At 41.3% G+C, this 17,321-nt stretch overlaps 1 protein-coding gene across 1 annotated transcript in view; it reads right to left on the reverse strand.

Moving 5' to 3' along the window:
* The window catches only part of LOC132780267 (igLON family member 5), a 244,202-nt gene that overhangs the window by 67,443 nt on the left and 159,438 nt on the right, over positions 1-17,321 (reverse strand). Inside the window, exon 2 of the mRNA XM_060783878.2 lies at positions 10,972-11,050. Coding sequence (XP_060639861.1) covers positions 10,972-11,050 — 79 coding nt within the window. The remainder of the gene's footprint in view (positions 1-10,971; positions 11,051-17,321) is intronic.

Below are 17,321 nucleotides of genomic sequence, written 5' to 3' on the forward strand. Positions count from 1 at the left end.
ATATCCTTTGTGGAATTGTAGATAGAAATTTCAAGATTGGTTTGGAAGGCAAGAAAGAGGAGTATAGTGTCGAGATTGAGGGAAGTCATGCTGCTTCTCTATTCTGCCTTGGTCGTACCACACCTGGAATCACACTGTGTCCAATTCTGGGCATCGCAATTGAAGGGAGATGTTGACAAGCTGGAATGTGTCCAGAGGAGGGTGGCTCAAATGATCAAGGGTCTGGAGAACAAGCCCTATGAAGAGTGGCTTAAAGAGCTGGGCATGTTTAGCCTGCAGAAGAGAAGGCTAAGAGGAGACATGATGGCCATGTCTAAATATATGAGGGAAATCATAGGGAGGAGGAAGCAAGCTTGTTTTCTGTTGCTCTGGAGACTAGTACACGGAACAATGGCTTCAAGCTACAGGAAAGGAGATTTCTCCTGAACATTAGGAAGAACTTCACATCTGTGAGAGCTGTTCAGCAGTGGAACTCTCTGCCCCGAGTGTGGTTGAGGCACCTCCTTTGGAGGCTTTTAAGCAGAGGCTGGATGGCCATCTGTCAGTGGTGCTTTGAATGCAATTTTCCTGCTTCTTGGCAGGGGGTTGAACTGGATGGCCCATGAGGTTTCTTCCAATTATATGAAAACCAAGAATAAAATCTAAAGTACTATATGATGTCAAAGAAAGAATGCTTTATATTTTCCAAATATTAAATTGTATTATGAAGCCTATTGTTTTGTGTGGTTGAAAAAATGGATATTGCTTAGAGAATAGAACTTGGCAATCATGAGTTAGGATTTGGGTGGCATGGATATTTTTGGTGTGACAAAGGAAAGACACATGCTGAATTTAAATATTGTTCTGTTAGAAAGCAGATTTCCCCCCAAGATAACATGAGTCACTAATTATCTGTTATGAATATACTTGCTTACTGTATTGTGTATGTGTGTATTGGTTTTCAGTTTTCCTTTGACTGCAGACCATGTCATCAAGTCTGGGCTTGTTCACGACTCAGATTCCATTTTAGAACAGTATGCATTTTAGAAGACTGCAGAAAGAGTGCAGTTTAGACTTCAATGTAAAAAGAGTTCAGTTTAGGAGTCAGTAGGAACAGAATGCTGTACACAAGCCATTAGATTCCATTGGACTTTCAGATTAGACAGAGACTCTATTAGACTCTCAAAACAGAGAGATACTTTGGACAATGGACTATTGATTCTAATGAAGATGCCCTATGTTACCTACTTTGAGAAACTACTTTAAATCTACTTGTAACTGAATTGATATGCAAAGTACCTCTATGCTGAATACATGAAGTTTGTGAGTAAACCAACTATGTTACTTTTAAAGAAAAATATTTTGTCTCTTGATAGCATGATTTAAAGCAGGATTTCTCAACCTGGAGGTCTGGACCCCTGTGGGGTCATGAGGGGTGTTTCAGAGGTGCCACCAAAGACCATCAGAAAATATATATTTCTGATAGTCTTAGAAACCCCTTCGGTAGAAAAGGCTGAAAATCTCTCCACCTGTTCAGAATGCTCTTTGATTGTAGGTGAACTATAAATCCCAGCAACTACAACTCCCAAATGCCAAACCCACCCCACCCTCCAACCCCCAAACCCGACCAGTATTCAAATTTGGGTGTATCGGGTATATGTGCCAAATTTGGTCCAGTGAAGGACAATACATCCTGCATACTGAATATTTACATAATGATTCACAACAGTAGCAAAATTACAGTTATGAAGTAGCAACAAAAATAATGTTATGATTGGGGGTCACCACAACATGAGGAACTGTATTAAGGGGTTGCAGCATTAGGAGGGATGAGAACCACTGATTTAAAGGAAATATATAATTTAAGGAAGAGTAGATATTTTGGGGGCAATTAAAAAGAAAATTTCAGATACTCTGCTGAATATATGTGGTGTTTTTTTTTTTTGTGTATTGGCATATCTTTGTCCCTTACCATTCAAAGACATGCCTAGGTACATCAGTTTAACAACTGAGAAACCTAGTTGCCTTGCATGAATGCTGGTGAATGCCGTTTCCCCAAAAGATTATGACTCTAACAGGTCATGTTTCACCATGAGGTTATGACATCATTTTTCAAAAAGGTTGTGGCTTCTAACAAGGTCATCCTTTTCCAAAAATCATAAAATCTCTGGAAAAGGTTCTGGATATTTCCATTTCCTAAAAGGTCATGTGACCGGTGGTTTTACAAAATCTAACCAGGAGTAGCTTTTTTTTAAAGAAAAAGAAAAATGGGCAAAAAATCAGAAATTGTTGTTTTGTTATATATCTTTTTGTATTTCAAATGTGACAGCTGGGAGCTTAAACCAAGAGATGCTTTTCAAGGGGGGCAAAGTTGTCGAAGGCTTTCATGGCCGGAATCACTCAGTTCTTGTGGGTTTTTTCGGGCTATATGGCCATGTTCTAGAGGCATTTCTCCTGACGTTTCGCCTGCATCTATGTCCTCACCTCTGAGGAAGCTTGCCATAGATGCAGGCGAAACGTCAGGAGAAATGCCTCTAGAACATGGCCATATAGCCCGAAAAAACCCACAAGAATTGAGGGGGGGGGCAAAGTTCTTAACTGATTTGCTTATTTGCAACTGAAGGATAGATTTAATCAAGATAAGATCTAACCATAGAGGCTGAAGAAAATGAGGTTTTTTTTCCAGATGATGACCATTTAATTTAAAAAGTGTACAAAATGCCTTTTGAAACTAGAGGCAGGTGGATCAGCCTACAAAACACCGCATGATAAAGTCGGAGCATAATGTTCCACTGGATGTATGAGGAAAATGTTGACCAAAGACATTAAAACCACTTTGTGCAGCAATTCAAAAGAAAAAAATGGATAAAGTGATGTACAGAGATGGTATCAAACCCCAAATAAGCTGTCAAAAACATCCTAGAAAGTTTCAAACCAATCTGATGGATGTCAAGATAAGAAGGGCTTTTCATATGCAGTGGACTTCTAACGTGAACAAGTTATTAGTCTAAGAGGTATATGTTAATCCAAAATATATTCAAGGTAGATTTTGCAATGTTACCAGAAATATTTTTATGGACATTATTATCTACAATGAATTGGATAGCAAAAACGGATTATGTCTTCGATTTATAATAACTGGTGAAATAACATCGTTTGCTCAAACCCAGAATCAGACTGAGGCACAGAAAATGAAACAATGGAGTGATAAGATTGCTAAGATGGTCAAACTTGCATGGGTTTAAATAAGTGTTTCCCAACTTTCCCAATGCCGTGACCCCTTAATACAGTTCCTCATGTTGTAGTGACCTCCAACCATAACATTATTTTCGTTGCTACTTTATATCTGCATTTTTGCTACTGTTACAAATTGTAATGTAAATATCTGATATGCAGGATGTATTTTCATTCACTGGACCGAATGTAGCACAAATACCTAATATGCTCAAATTTGAATACTGGTGGGATTGTGGGTGATTGATTTTGTCATTTGGAAGTTATAGTTGCTGGGATTTATAGTTTACCTACAATCAAAGGGCATTCTAGACTCCACCAACGATAGAATTCAACCAATCTTGGCACACAGAACACCATAGGTAAAGGTAGTCCCCTGACATTAAGTCCAGTCATGTCTGACTCTGGGGTGTGTTGCTCATCTCAATTTCTAAGCCGAAGAGCCAGTGCTGTCCGTAGACACCTCCAAGGTCACGTGGCCGGCATGACTGCATGGAGCGCAGTTACCTTCCCGCCGGAGCGGTACCTATTGATCTACTCACATTTGCATGTTTTCGAACTGCTAGGTTGGCAGAAGCTAGGGCTGACAGCGGAAGCTCACACTGCTCCCCGGAATCGAACCTGCGACCTTTCGATCAACAAGCTCAGCAGCTCAGTGCTTTAACCCACTGCGCCACCGGGGGCTCCACAGAACACCATAACCAACAGAAAATATTGGAAGGGTTTGGTGGGCATTGGCCTTGAGTTTTGGAGTTGTAGTTCACCTATATACAGAGAGCACAGTGGACTCAAACAATGATGGATCTGGACCAAACGTGGAATGAATATTCAATATGCCGAAATGTAAACAGTGGTGGAGTTTGAGGGAAATAGACCTTGACATTTGGGAGTTGTAGTTGTTGGGATTTATAGTTCACCTACAATCAAAGAGCAATCTGGACCCCACCAATGATAGAATTGGGCCAAACTTCCCACAGAGAACCTTCACGACCAAGAGAAAATACTGTGTTTTCTGATGGTCTTTGGTGACCCTTCTGACACTCCCTTGCGACCCCCCCCCCCCCCAGGGGTCCCAACCCCTAGGTTGGGAAATGCTGGTTTAAAAGGATATACCAAGGATTTTTTAATGAAAGTTTGTGGTGTTTTTTGAGCAATAAAATATCTAACAGCGTAATAACCCTTTCTCTTTTTTTCATGCTTGATTTTGTACTGCCAAGTAGACTCTTTGGTAAAATAAACTGGGGGGCAATGAATAACCCTTCCTGCTAAACTGGCTATATTTGCATTGACCAGACAACATTTTAGTGGGATAGAGTAACTGGTATATAGTGATTCTGGGACTGCTTTTAAGGTGTGTTGGGAGCTAACTTCAGCAGACAGCTTGTTTCTTATTCGCATGCCCTTGCAAAGGGAATGACTTTCCCATTCATTATCACTGAAATATCATTAAATCGGAAGTCTTTTACAAGCACATTGCAGCCTTAGAAGGGCCTTCCATATGTTCACCAATGCTTCCTCCCACTGATCTGGGCATAGGATGGATTGCAAACAGCTTTCTTGTCCCTGAGAATGCTTGATGGCAATTTATGTCTTGATAAAACTTAGTTTTTGATTCTTTAGCCTATATATTATTAGTGCCTGAAAAAGCTCAGTTGAATGAGAACAAAAGTCCAATTTTGCCAGGTCATTTCAGAGGTCCAACTTTGTATATGCCCGTTCCATGAACTATCTGCTTCTGTTGATTTTTCTGGGTTGTGAGGAATAAGCTAAGCCTCTGCAGGCAGGAAAGATCCTCATTGCTGAAGTTTTGTCTCAACACTTGATGACCAAAGAGGCTAAAGCCAGAAGTGGTTGTACATGGGGCCACAGTGGCAAAAAGGGTTAAAACCTTCTGCTGCAGAATTGCTGACCTGAAGGTTGGCAGTTTGAATCCACGAAATGGAGTGAGCTCCTGCTGTTAGCCCTAACTCCTCTCAACCTAGCAGTTTCAAAACATGCAAATATGAGCAGATATAAGTACCGCTTCTGTGGGAAAAAGGAAAAAGACACTCCAAGCAGTCTTGGGCATCTCGGCTTGAAGATGAAGAGGTACACCTCCCCCCAGAGCCCAAGCTGAGAACTACCTCCAGAAGCTGGAAATGAAATAGAAGAAGGCTTTTCCTTGTCTATGTTTGTGTGCCTCATTGTTTCTGATTGGAAGGCATTGAATGTCGGTTGTAAATGCTGTAATCTGCTCTGAGTCCCCTAAGAAGGAAAATAAATACAGATGATGATGATGATATTATTATTATTATTATTATTATTATTATTATTAGGGACCCCCCCCCCTCGGTGGTACAGTGGGTTAAACCGCTGAGCTGCCAAACTTGTTGACTGAAAGGTCACAGGTTTGAATCAGGGGAGCAGTGTGAGCTTCTGCTGTCAGCCTCAGCTTCTGCCAACCTAGCAGTTTGGAAACATGCAAATGTGAGTAGATCAATAGGTACCGCTCCGGCGGGAAGGTAACGGTGCTCCATGCAGTCATGCTGGCCACATGACCTTGGATGTGTCTATGGACAATGCCGGCTCTTCGGCTTAGAAATGGAGATGAGCACCAACACCAGAGTCGGACATGACTGGACTTAATGTCAGGGGAAAACCTTTACCTTTACATTACCTCATCATCATCATCATCATCATCATTTTTTCAAGGCTTTCACAGCCAGAATCACTGAAGTATTGTGCGGTTTCCGGGCTGTATGACCGTGTTCTAACCTTTCCTTCTGACATTTTGCTTGCATCTGTGGCTTCAAAGGATCTGATCTGTGTCTGGAAACTACATAATGCTCTGGTTGTACATTTTCTCTGACATAGAGTGCAGGCATTCAGTTCAAAGCTATAGAAACAACACCATGCTTGTGGTGCTGTTGCACATGGATGTGCACTGCCCAATGCTTGTGCACAGTTGAAATGTGAAATGACACTAGAATCACAGAATCATTTGGAAGAGATGCCAAGAGTCCTCCAGTCCAACCCCCTGTCATGCAGAAACACCCAATCAAAGCATTCCCGACAGACACCTGCTTTCTCTCTTCTGTTTCTCTTTCCCCCTTTGTCTTCAACATATTTCAATTGCTCAAAAGACAAAAGGAGATTGTACTCTAATAACTCAGGAGAGGTGGAAACAAATGTATATGGTAAACTCTGGTCCTTCCCAGAAGGCTCAGGCAAAAGCATAATGTTGCAGCCTCTTGTATCTTGTGCATTTTTCCTCACAAATAACTTTTGCTATCTCGGCCATACTCTGATATTACATGGTTACATGTATCCAAATTTTCAGTTGTAAAACACCCACATATCTCTGCATCCATGTTGCTCTTTTGCAAGAAAAAAAAACAAAACCCAACTGATACAACTGAAATATGGGTTAGGGTTTCAGAGCCTGAAAACATTAGCATTAAAGTGTTAATGTGTTAACATTAACATTAATTCAGAAATTAATCTAGAACGGGTAATTGTTTTGGTCAAAGCTTTAACAATTTGTTGTGTTAATTGTTTGTAATGTTGCATTTTAATTTTTTAATTAGCTAACATTAATGAAATGATTCACCCCCTCTCCAGTAACAAATTCAAATTATGCAAAACATTAAGGATTAGTCGAACTGTTAATATCATACTAACAGTAAAAATAACAGCTGGTCATCTGCTTGGGATGTACAGTACATCTTCTTAAATGGTCTTACATGAAATTGGATCCAGTAGTTTCACAATATCAATATCCACTTGGTTCTGTCATGACATGAGAATGTGATGGGCATCCCTTGCTAATGATGTAGTGACTGATGCACCATGTCTCGATACACAATTAACATTGATGCATATCAAAAGATTTCCTAATGTGCATCCAGACACTGATTAGGAAAGGCCAGAGCATAACAAGAGTGCCTAATGTGCACCTGAAGTGTTGCCCAGTGTGAATCACAGGTATCCAGTATGCCTGATGCTTATTGCAAGTGACTATTGTGCATCAGAAGAACCTGATGTGCACCAAGTGCTTGCTGTGCACCAGAAGTGTCAAATTGCAAGTGCCTGATGTCCATCAGAAATGCCTAGTGTGCATCAGAAGGGTCTAGAGTGCATCACAAGTGCCTGATGTTCACCAGAACTGCCCAATGTGCTTCATAATTTCCCAATGTATATTGCAAGTGCCCAAAGTGTATCACAAGTACCTGATATGCTACAGCAGTGCCCAGTGTATATAAGGGACCAGAGGTGCATCACAAGTTCCTGATATAATAAATACACACACACACAATATAATATAATATAATATAAACTAATAAATAAATAAAGTGCCTGACATGCACCAGAAGTGCCCAGTGAGCATTGCAAGTGCCTGGTGTCCATCAAAAATGCCTAGTGTGCATCAGAAGAGTCCAGTGTGCACCACAAGGGCCTGATGTGCAACACAAGTTCCCAGTATGTATCGTAAGTGTCCAAAGTGTATCACAAGTACCTGCTATGCTACAGTCGCACCCCGTGTACATACATCACTAGTGCCCAGTGTACAAAAGGACCCAGAAGTACACCACAAATGCCTGATGTGCACCAGAAGTGCACAGTGTGCATTGCAAGTGCCTAGTATCCATCAGAAATGCCTAGTGTGTGTCAGAAGGGTCTACGATGCACTACAAGGGCCTGATGCGCAACACATGTTCCCAGCGTGTATTGCAAGTGTCCAAAATGTATCACAAGTGCCTGCTATGCTACAGTGGCACCCCGTGTAACTTACATCACTAGTGCACAGTGCGCACAAGGACCCATAGGTACACTGCAAATGTTTGATGTGCACTAGAAATGCCTAATGTGCACCATAAATTTCCAATGGGTATCGTAAGTACCCAAAGTACCCAAGTGCCTGATATGCTACAGTGGTGCCCAGTGTATATAATGGCCCAGAGGTGCACCACAAGTGCCTGATGTGACCAGAAGTGACATTGAACGTGCCTGGTGTCAATCAAAAATGTGCATCAGAAGGGTCCAGTGTGCATCACAAGGGCATGATGTGCAACACAAGTCCCCAGTGTATATCGCGAGTGTCCAAACTATATCACAAGTGCCTGATATGCTACATAGGCACCCGGTGTACATACATAATTAGTGCCCAGTGTACACAAGGATCCAGAGATGCATTGCAAATACCTGATGTGCACCAGAAATGCCCAGTATGCATCACATGCCCAATGTGTACTACAAGTACTTAATGTACACCAGAAGTGCCCAGTGTGCACATCGGAAAGGCCATATGTACATCAGAGCACTCTTGCCAGTGTCCAGATGTGCACCTTTGCAAATTCAACAGAATTTAATTGCTTTTGTACAACACAGCTATTATTTGTAAAGTTATGAAACACAGATTGCAATGTAGGACTTGGCCAAGAAGTTCTATTTTTTAAAATAACAAATGAGGTGTAGTGAATTCATTTTTTAAGAGACCAGTTCCAGGCATGTGTTCCTCCCTGTGTGGGATGCGTGGGAGAGAAGACCAGAATTGGGTTATGGAAAGGGGGCCAAAGACCACAGGGAGAGTCTCAGGTTTCTGCTCAGCAGCCAAGTGCAAGCATAGAACCGATCTTTATGCAGAGAGAGGAACTGTTATTTCCTCTAACACAGGGATATTATTATTCCCTCAGACACAGGTGTGGGTCTCATTTTGAAACAATGCAATAGTATTAAAAATCAAACTCTGGTAAATTTATGCCGCACTTGACAGAGTTATTAGCCGTTCTGTAAGTCATTGCTGGCTGCTATTAGCACGATTTGAGCAGGTAATGGTGTATTTTTCTGAAAGGGGGAGGGGGCATCTTTTATTTAAATGCCGTCCAAATGGTGCGATGAAACTTTAATAAACGAGAGGGGGCTAAATGATTGAAATGCTGTGCTGGCGGCACAAAATTGCTCTGGGTTCAGGGAGCAACAGAAAGGGGAAAATGGGAGAATGGGGTCAGGGAAAGTTCTATTTGCAGTGTCAGATGGAGATCTAGGAGGGCTGGAAATTGGAAACGAAAGCGAGTTGTACTGCTAGAGGACGTATTTGGGGCAAAGGGAATGGTTCATGTCACAGGAGATCTTCAACAGCTTAAACCCCATGGGTCACTCCCACCTGCTTCCACATCTTTTCTTTTTGCCACAGGGCTGTTTAATAATGCAAAAGAAGCAAAGCCCTGAGTTTCTGTGACTATGGGTGGCTGTGATTCCACTGCGAATCAGTTACAGAGTGGCAAGTCCCACTTGGCTTCAGGTCTCCAGTTTACTGTCAGCTTGAAGACAGTGGCACAAGGAAACAAAGCATCAGAGAGAAAGGAAACAGAGCCTAGGAAGGAAGGATTTGGGTGGATATTGACAAAGCAATCTGAGAAAGGTGTTTCATCAGAGCAAGACACATGGAAGAGCAGACCGTGAGCAGAGTAGACAAAATGGCAGAGAAAAACAGAAGGAAAACATATTTCCAGGTTGCAAGGAACTCTGGAATGTACCTGAGGGAGAGGGAGCTTATTACCAATATATTGACATTTTACATCAACCCCAACATTTCTAGAATGACACAGATAATTGAGATATTGAGAATCAATCAGCTAACACCTCCCAACAAAGGATTCCCCCAGGCAGGAAGCAGTCAGTCTTTGAAGCTGCAAGGCGATTCAGTGTTAATCAAGGTGGCCAATTGAAACATTCACATCTGCCTCAAACAGATAAAGAGTTTTTTCTTCCACCCTGGACATTTCACAGATATATAAACCCCACATGCCTAGTTTTGCCTGCCATAGATGTGGGCAAAACTTCAGGAGGGAATGCTTCTGGAACATGGCCATGCCACCTGGAAAACACACAGTGACCCATTTTTATTTCTATCCAAAAAGCCTGCTTTCTTGGCATAAACAAGTTTTCTGCATCATTTCCAAGTGAGAGACAGAATTATCCACATAGGAGATCCATTTTCTTATTAAATAACAAAAAGAAAAATGTTTTTTTCTCCATGGAGTTATTTCTGTGAAATGTTATGGAATGTCAAATAACAGAAGAAACATGCACAAACTCCTCACCAGTCTATTATTCTTCCTAATAGGAATTTCTTGACAATCAGAAAATCCGCTTGTTTGTTTTTAAATCAAGGAACAAATAATTGTAAAAATTGGGTTGCTGTGAGTTTTCCAGGTTGTATGGCCATGTTCCAGAAGCATTCTCTCCTGACGTTTTGCCCACATCTATGGCAGGCATCCTCAGAGGTAGTGAGGTTGCAAATATTGCAAATATTTATTTCCATAATTGTGGATTTGGAGAATTGAAATGTAAGCCCTTTGGTAGTCGAAAGGATTTAAGGCAGAAGTGGGCAACTGCAAAGAGGGCCACATATTTCAGTACAGCCACAGTGATGTGATATCACTTGTGCCGTTTTGGCTTATATTCTGCCATTTTCCTCCCCCCATGTTTTCTGGAGATTGGGGTGGTAGTCATTTTTTCTTTGGTTTGGGGCAGCCCCACAAAAACAGCTTGAAAAAAAAGACAAGTTTGGGGGTTTTCTTGGGGTTGCTGATCCAGTGAACTGTATTGCGAGGACTTAATCCTATCCCACTCAATGGAGATGTCAAGACAGCAAAGTTGGTGACATTTACTTTGTCTGAAATGGGAAGGAAGCAAGTATATGCCCAAAATGAAACAGTAGATGGACAGATTTACTCTTTGAACACATATATACGCCAGTTGGAGGCACAAACTCACCTTAGTGTTGCATTGTCCCCCTGACAAACGGTGTAATTGTCGGCTGGTTGATTAAAATCCACTCCCCGAACCAGCAACCCTGTATAACAAAAGGCACACAGACAGAAGATGCTCATTAGAATTTGGCTGCAGGTTTTTCATATTGAGTCAAGAGGAAATAAAATACATTTCTGTTTTGGGGAAAAGACCTTTTCACAGTGCAGCTGTTGTCAATCTAGAACAGGAATAGGCAAACTTCAACCCTCCAGGTGTTTTGGACTTCAACTCCCACAATTCCTAACAGCCAGTAGTGTGCTGTCATGCGCTGGGCCTATAGCAGTTGGCTTTTGAACAGGACGTGCTCTTTGTGCCCAGCGGGAAGCCGGGGTGCCTCGACTGAGAGGCCCTAAGGATTTTCCTATACAGAGTCTTTAGAAGCTTGAAAGGTTTAACAAAGTCCTTTATTATTGCTTAAGTCTTCAACAAACAATCAAATACTTCTTAGATCTTCAACAAATTAAACAAATGCTTCAAGGCTTTGAATCAACTGGTGGGCACCTTGCTTGGAGAACTACTTCTTTCTTTAACAAGGAAAACCCTTTTTGACCCCTCCCGGGCAATCTGTTTTCTAGGCTCTGCTGGTGTGGGCCCTACTCCCGGCTCCAATTGCTTCTGGTTATCCAAGTAGACCTACCAGCCAAGACCTTGTAGATTTTCCAGCTGGAGTCCTTTTGGATTTTCTCCACGAATGATGTGGATCTGTATCATTAACCCCAACAGGAGTTGTGCTGTAAAACTGTTTTCCTTAGAAGCTTTAGGGCTGTTTCCCCCGGATGTTGTGAAAAATGAAGCTTCTCTACAGGTGGGGAAAGCTCATGTCCTGTAACTGGGCTTCCAAAACTGAAAGACTGCCTGAAGTCTTTCTTTTCCTTCCCAGAGCCCTGGGGAAAGGGGCGGAACTAAAGAACATAATGATGATTGATGGGTCATTGACCCTATAATTGCAGAGCAAGGGAAACCACCTTATGGCAAAATGCATGGAACCTTGGAATACATGCAAACACTCAATAGAAAGAAAATGAAGTAGGAGCTCCTGGTACAGCCGTACCAGCACAGGTAGGCTGTTAGGAATTGTGGGAGTTGGAGTTCAAAACACCTGGAAGGCCAAAGTTTGCCCATGCCTGATCTAGAATCATACAAGTTTCCAAACTCTGCATTCTGTAATCTGATGAAGAGATCCGTTTAACCTAAATTCGACACCACTCTACATTAACACAGAATAGGCCATTAGAAATCCACTGCATCATTTAAAACTACTTTGCAAAATATACCCTTTTGTATCCACTTAGCCTAGAAATGTGTGTTCTGCCCTATGTATACTTTGCATTTGTAGTGTATTCCTAAAATATACTGTTTTTGACAAAATATACTAATATAGACATATTAATACCTTGAAATACAAATTTCTTGATACATTTTACTTTCAAGTACTCGTCATGGTATATTTTGGTGCACTTTTGGAGGTAAGGCTTTTAAAAACCAGGATATTGGGAAAACCAATGGACAACTAGGTTGAGCATCCCTTTTTCAAAATTCTGCAATTCAAAATGCTCCGAAATCCATAACTGTTTGCATGGATGACTGAGATAGTGCTACTTATAGTTAAATGTTCACAAACTTGGTTGCTTGAACAAAATTATTACAAATGTTAGGTATATAATTAGCTTCAAGGCTATTATTATTATTATTATTATTATTTTGTAATTATTATTACCATAATAAGACTGTAGGAATTAATAATAATAATAATAATAATTGTGTGGTTTTCTGAAATTGTATATTTCTGCTGCTTCTGTGATTGTTCATTTGTATTTTGATTCTGTAGCCCACTTGTTGATGGATGTCAAGAATCAGCAGAATCCTCTGCGGCCCTTTTTATCCTGGGCATCAACCGAGCCAGTATAGACTTCATTTTGGTTTGTGTCTCCATAGTGCTAATGGTTAAGTACTCTTAGTTCCACTCCTCAGCTGAGACCTCTTTGACTTGGTTGGACCTGCTGGTAGTTACACTACCACGAGCACAGCTCTCATCATCCTTGGAGCAGTTAAGCCCCCCACCATGACAAGGTGGCACCCATACCAAAAGATCTCAGCCAGCATTTGGAAAGAATAAACATTGTCAAAATCACGATCTGTCAACTGCAAAAGGCCATCTTACTTGGATCTGCGTGCAAAATACATCACACAATCCTAGACACTTGGGAAATGTGCGACTTGTGATTTTGTGATATGAAATCCATCATATATATCTCATTTACTGTGTTTTTGTGTCAGTAAAATAATAATAATAAATGTATTTTTACCCCACCACCATCCCCCCGAAGAGACTCGGGGCGGCTAACAAAATACAACCAAGTGCCGCATATAGACAATACATAAATCTAAAATGATAAAACCATAGAGTTACAATCATGCACATACATAATTGCAATGTAAAATATTAAAATTCATAAAATGCAGTCATAGCTGCACAGCTGTCTCAATTGGACACAAGTTGTTTCCATATGAGACAGCCCAGTGCCGATGTGATGTCAACAGTAAGTCCTCGGATTAATCCTAAAAAACCTACATAAGATCAAAGGCTTGTTTAAAAAGCCATGTTTTAAAACTGGAATGGAAGCCTTGAAGTGAGGGGACTAGCCTGATCTCTCTAGGGAAGGCATTCCAGAGCCAGAGCACCACCACCGAGGCCCTCTCGTCCCCACCAGTTGTATTTGAGAAGGTGGTGGGACAGAGGGAAGGCCCTCCACAGCTGATCTCAATGCCTGCACCAGTTCAAAGAAGGAGATGCGGTCTTGAAGATAGGTTGGACCCAAAGCTATGTGTACAAGGAAGATATTTATTTATTTATTTATTTATTTATATCGCACATTTCTACCCCACCCTTCTCAACCCCCGAGGGGGGACTCAGGGCAGCTTACAGAAGGCACAATTCGATGCCAGCAATACAATAGTAAGATAAAATATATATCAGCAACAATTAAAAACAATTAAAACAATCCAATTATACAGCACAACTAATATTAAACACAAATTAATGTGCCCTTAGACTTGGGTCCTATTTCCTAAATATATTTTATATATATGCAAGTATTCTTAAAAACACTTTTGGTGTCAAGCATTTTGAATGAGACACTCAACCCATATTAATCATTAAATATGCAGATCATTATTTAAAATGTGATCTGAATTAAATTCCTAAGGATTTTTTTCTTTCAGATGCCATTGTGGAACTTAAATGCCGCACGTTAAGACAACATCAGGTTCCTAGCACCTGATATCTTGGCACAGTGCCTTTGAAGAGGAGTCTCTCTATGTTAATAATAATAGTAATTATTATTATTATTATTATTATTATTATTTTTTACCTGTCTCTCCTCATGGCTCAAGGTGGGTTGTTATACTTTCAGTGAACTTATGGAGCCCCCGGTGGTGCAGTGGGTTAAACCCCTGTGCTGGCAGGACTGAAGACCAACAGGTCGCTGGTTCGAATCCAGGGAAAGCACGGATGAGCTCCCTCTACCAGCTCCAGCTCCCCATGTGGGAACATGAGAGAAGCCTCCCACATCAAAAAAACATCCAGGTGTCCCCTAGGCAACATCCTTGCAGACGGCCAATTCTCTCACCCCAGAAGCGACTTGCAGTTTGTGAAGTCGCTCCTGACTGACAAAAAAAAAGAAGTGATCTTGCAATCTCATTAATATGAGAAATGATTTGTAATGACTAACTGGATGCACAATGTTTTAACAGGGGGATTGTGCAAGTTACAATCCAAAAATGAGGTTTACAAATTATGCAGACATCTCTGGAAAGATTACAAGGAGGCCTTGTAGCCATTCCCAGCTGTTGATATGCAAAGGTACACTGCCATGGAGCATGGAAGCTCATTTTTGTCAAAAGGCCTATTAGGCGCCTTCAGTTCCCTCTATCTAGATTCCCTTTGCTTTGGAAACTTGACCCAACAATCCTTGCTTCCAGCCTATGAAGTAACCACCGGTGGAATATACGGCCCTCCATCAACAAGGACATTTTACTGCCAGCTCCTATCTGGGTTGTGAAGAGAGAATTTATGAAAGAATTTGACTGAAGGTACAAGACTCTCCTCCCTTCTGTATTTGTGCATGGGTGCGCATGCATGTGCAGCCTAGACAGCCCGAGGGCTCATCAACGAGACTGTCTCATCCGATTTGCCTCAGCTGTCCTTCTCTGTCAAAAATCCACTAACTCCTTCTGCCACTGAGATAGTGTCAGGAGCCCTAGAGACCGGGCTGAAGATAGCTGGGAAAGTGGTTCTTTTTATTTAGGGAAGCGGGGGATGAACAGAAAACCACGCACAATCTGGCCATTAAGAGCAACAGACCAGATGCTCAGATAAATGTCAAAGTGTAGGCATCCATCTTAGCGGCCATTTCTACAATCACTGATACCCCAAGCAACATCCATGCAAACAGTATTAGCAGCCAACCTGACCACAGACAAGCAGTTTTCATCTTCACCAGAAGTAGGTCTTTTGTAAAGCTAATGGTTCCTAATTGCTTATTAAAGTCCAAGGCATCAACAACAGTTTGCATTACAATTACAATGGCTTGTAGTTTTATTTTCTGATGATGTCTTTATTTTCTGATTTTTTAAATTAAGTTACAGTTAGGTTTTTCTATATTATCTAATGTGCTTTGTTTTGATGTACGAGGGTTGAATGAAAAGTAATGCCTCCACCTTTGTTACTTGGGTTTGGATGGGAATATTTTAATAAATCAAATGCAGAAATAATCCTTAGAATGTGCTCTTTAACTACCACTATTCACTTTTCCACATAATCACCAGACAATTGGATACATTTCTCCCAACGAAATGCCATCATGGAAGAAGTCAACACTCTGTTTCCGCAACCCACAGTGCACAGATTTTCCAATAGTCAAGCAAAGCAATAATGTGACCCACATGTTCTTGTGAAATGCTGATTGTGCTTGAAATTTCTCTCCGAGTGATACAACAATCATCCTGAATTAATCTGTCAACCTTTTGCTTGTGAAACTCGGTTGTTGCTGTCACAGAACGTCCAACTCTTTGTTTGTCACACAAGTCAGATGTTCCTACTTCAACATTAAATTTTCTTGTCCAACGATACAAAGTACTCACATTGACACAATCACCATAAACAGCTTGCATTGTCTGCTGTATCTCCTTTGGGGTGACAACTTCTGTTGTCAAGAATTCAATGACTGCACGTTGCTTAAGTCGCCCTGACCGACCGTCTGTGCAGGGTTCCATACTTCACACTTTAACAACACAACTGTTCAATGCTAAGGCTTCCTGCCAAAATGGAACTGTAGAGGGGTGTCTACTGAACAAGCCAGTACCTGCCGCATACCAATACTGCCATCTGTTGAAGAGTTACAAAGGTGGAGGCATTACTTTTCATTCAACTCTAGTAAATTGTTTGTATGGTTTTCTTTTTGGCATTGAATGGTTACCATATTTGTTGGAAGCCACCCTGAGCCCCTTCGGGGAGATAAGGAAGTCTATAAATAAAGTTTGATGATGATGATGATGATGATGATGATGATGATGATGATGATTGTAAAAGTATATGGCTGCTAGCGAAATTGATTTCTCCTTCCCAGCTACTCTGAGGATTGCAGATAAGCATGACAGGCAAACTTGAAGAGAGTGAGAGATGATATCATAACCACAAGGTCCAGGCATTTTGGACTAGTGAACCTTGACTTGACTGCACCATTGGTAATGTGGCTTGCAAAGATGCCATCTGTTTATGGCTTTCTAGCTTGAACATATGTTGTTAGGCAAGGAATGCATCTCAATGTACAGATCTGGCTGACTTGCTCATGCTCACAGTTGGGAGGCAATCTTGGGATTTCAAGCATGTAAACTGGGAAATAGAGGGAGAAAATGTGGAGGCAGTGACAGACTTCGTATTTCTAGGTGCAAAGATTACTGCAGATGCAGACTGCAGCCAGGAAGTCAGGAGACGCTTACTTCATGGGAGGAAAGTAATGACCAATCTCGATAAAATAGTGAAGCGTAGGGACATCACACTGGCAATGAAGATCCATATAGTTAAAACAATGGTATTCCCCGTAGTCACCTACTGTTGTGAGAGCTGGACTATAGGGAAGGCTGAGTGAAGGAAGATAGATGCTTTTGAACTGTGGTATTGGAGAAGAATTCTGAGAGCGCCTCGGACCGGCAGAAGATCCAACCAGTCCATACTTCAGGAAATAAAGCCCGACTGCTCATTGGAGGGAAGGATATTAGAGGCAAAGATGAAGTACTTTGGCCACATCATGAAA

The sequence above is a fragment of the Anolis sagrei genome, chromosome X (assembly GCF_037176765.1).
Source record: "Anolis sagrei isolate rAnoSag1 chromosome X, rAnoSag1.mat, whole genome shotgun sequence".
Taxonomy (NCBI): Eukaryota; Metazoa; Chordata; class Lepidosauria; order Squamata; family Dactyloidae; genus Anolis; species Anolis sagrei.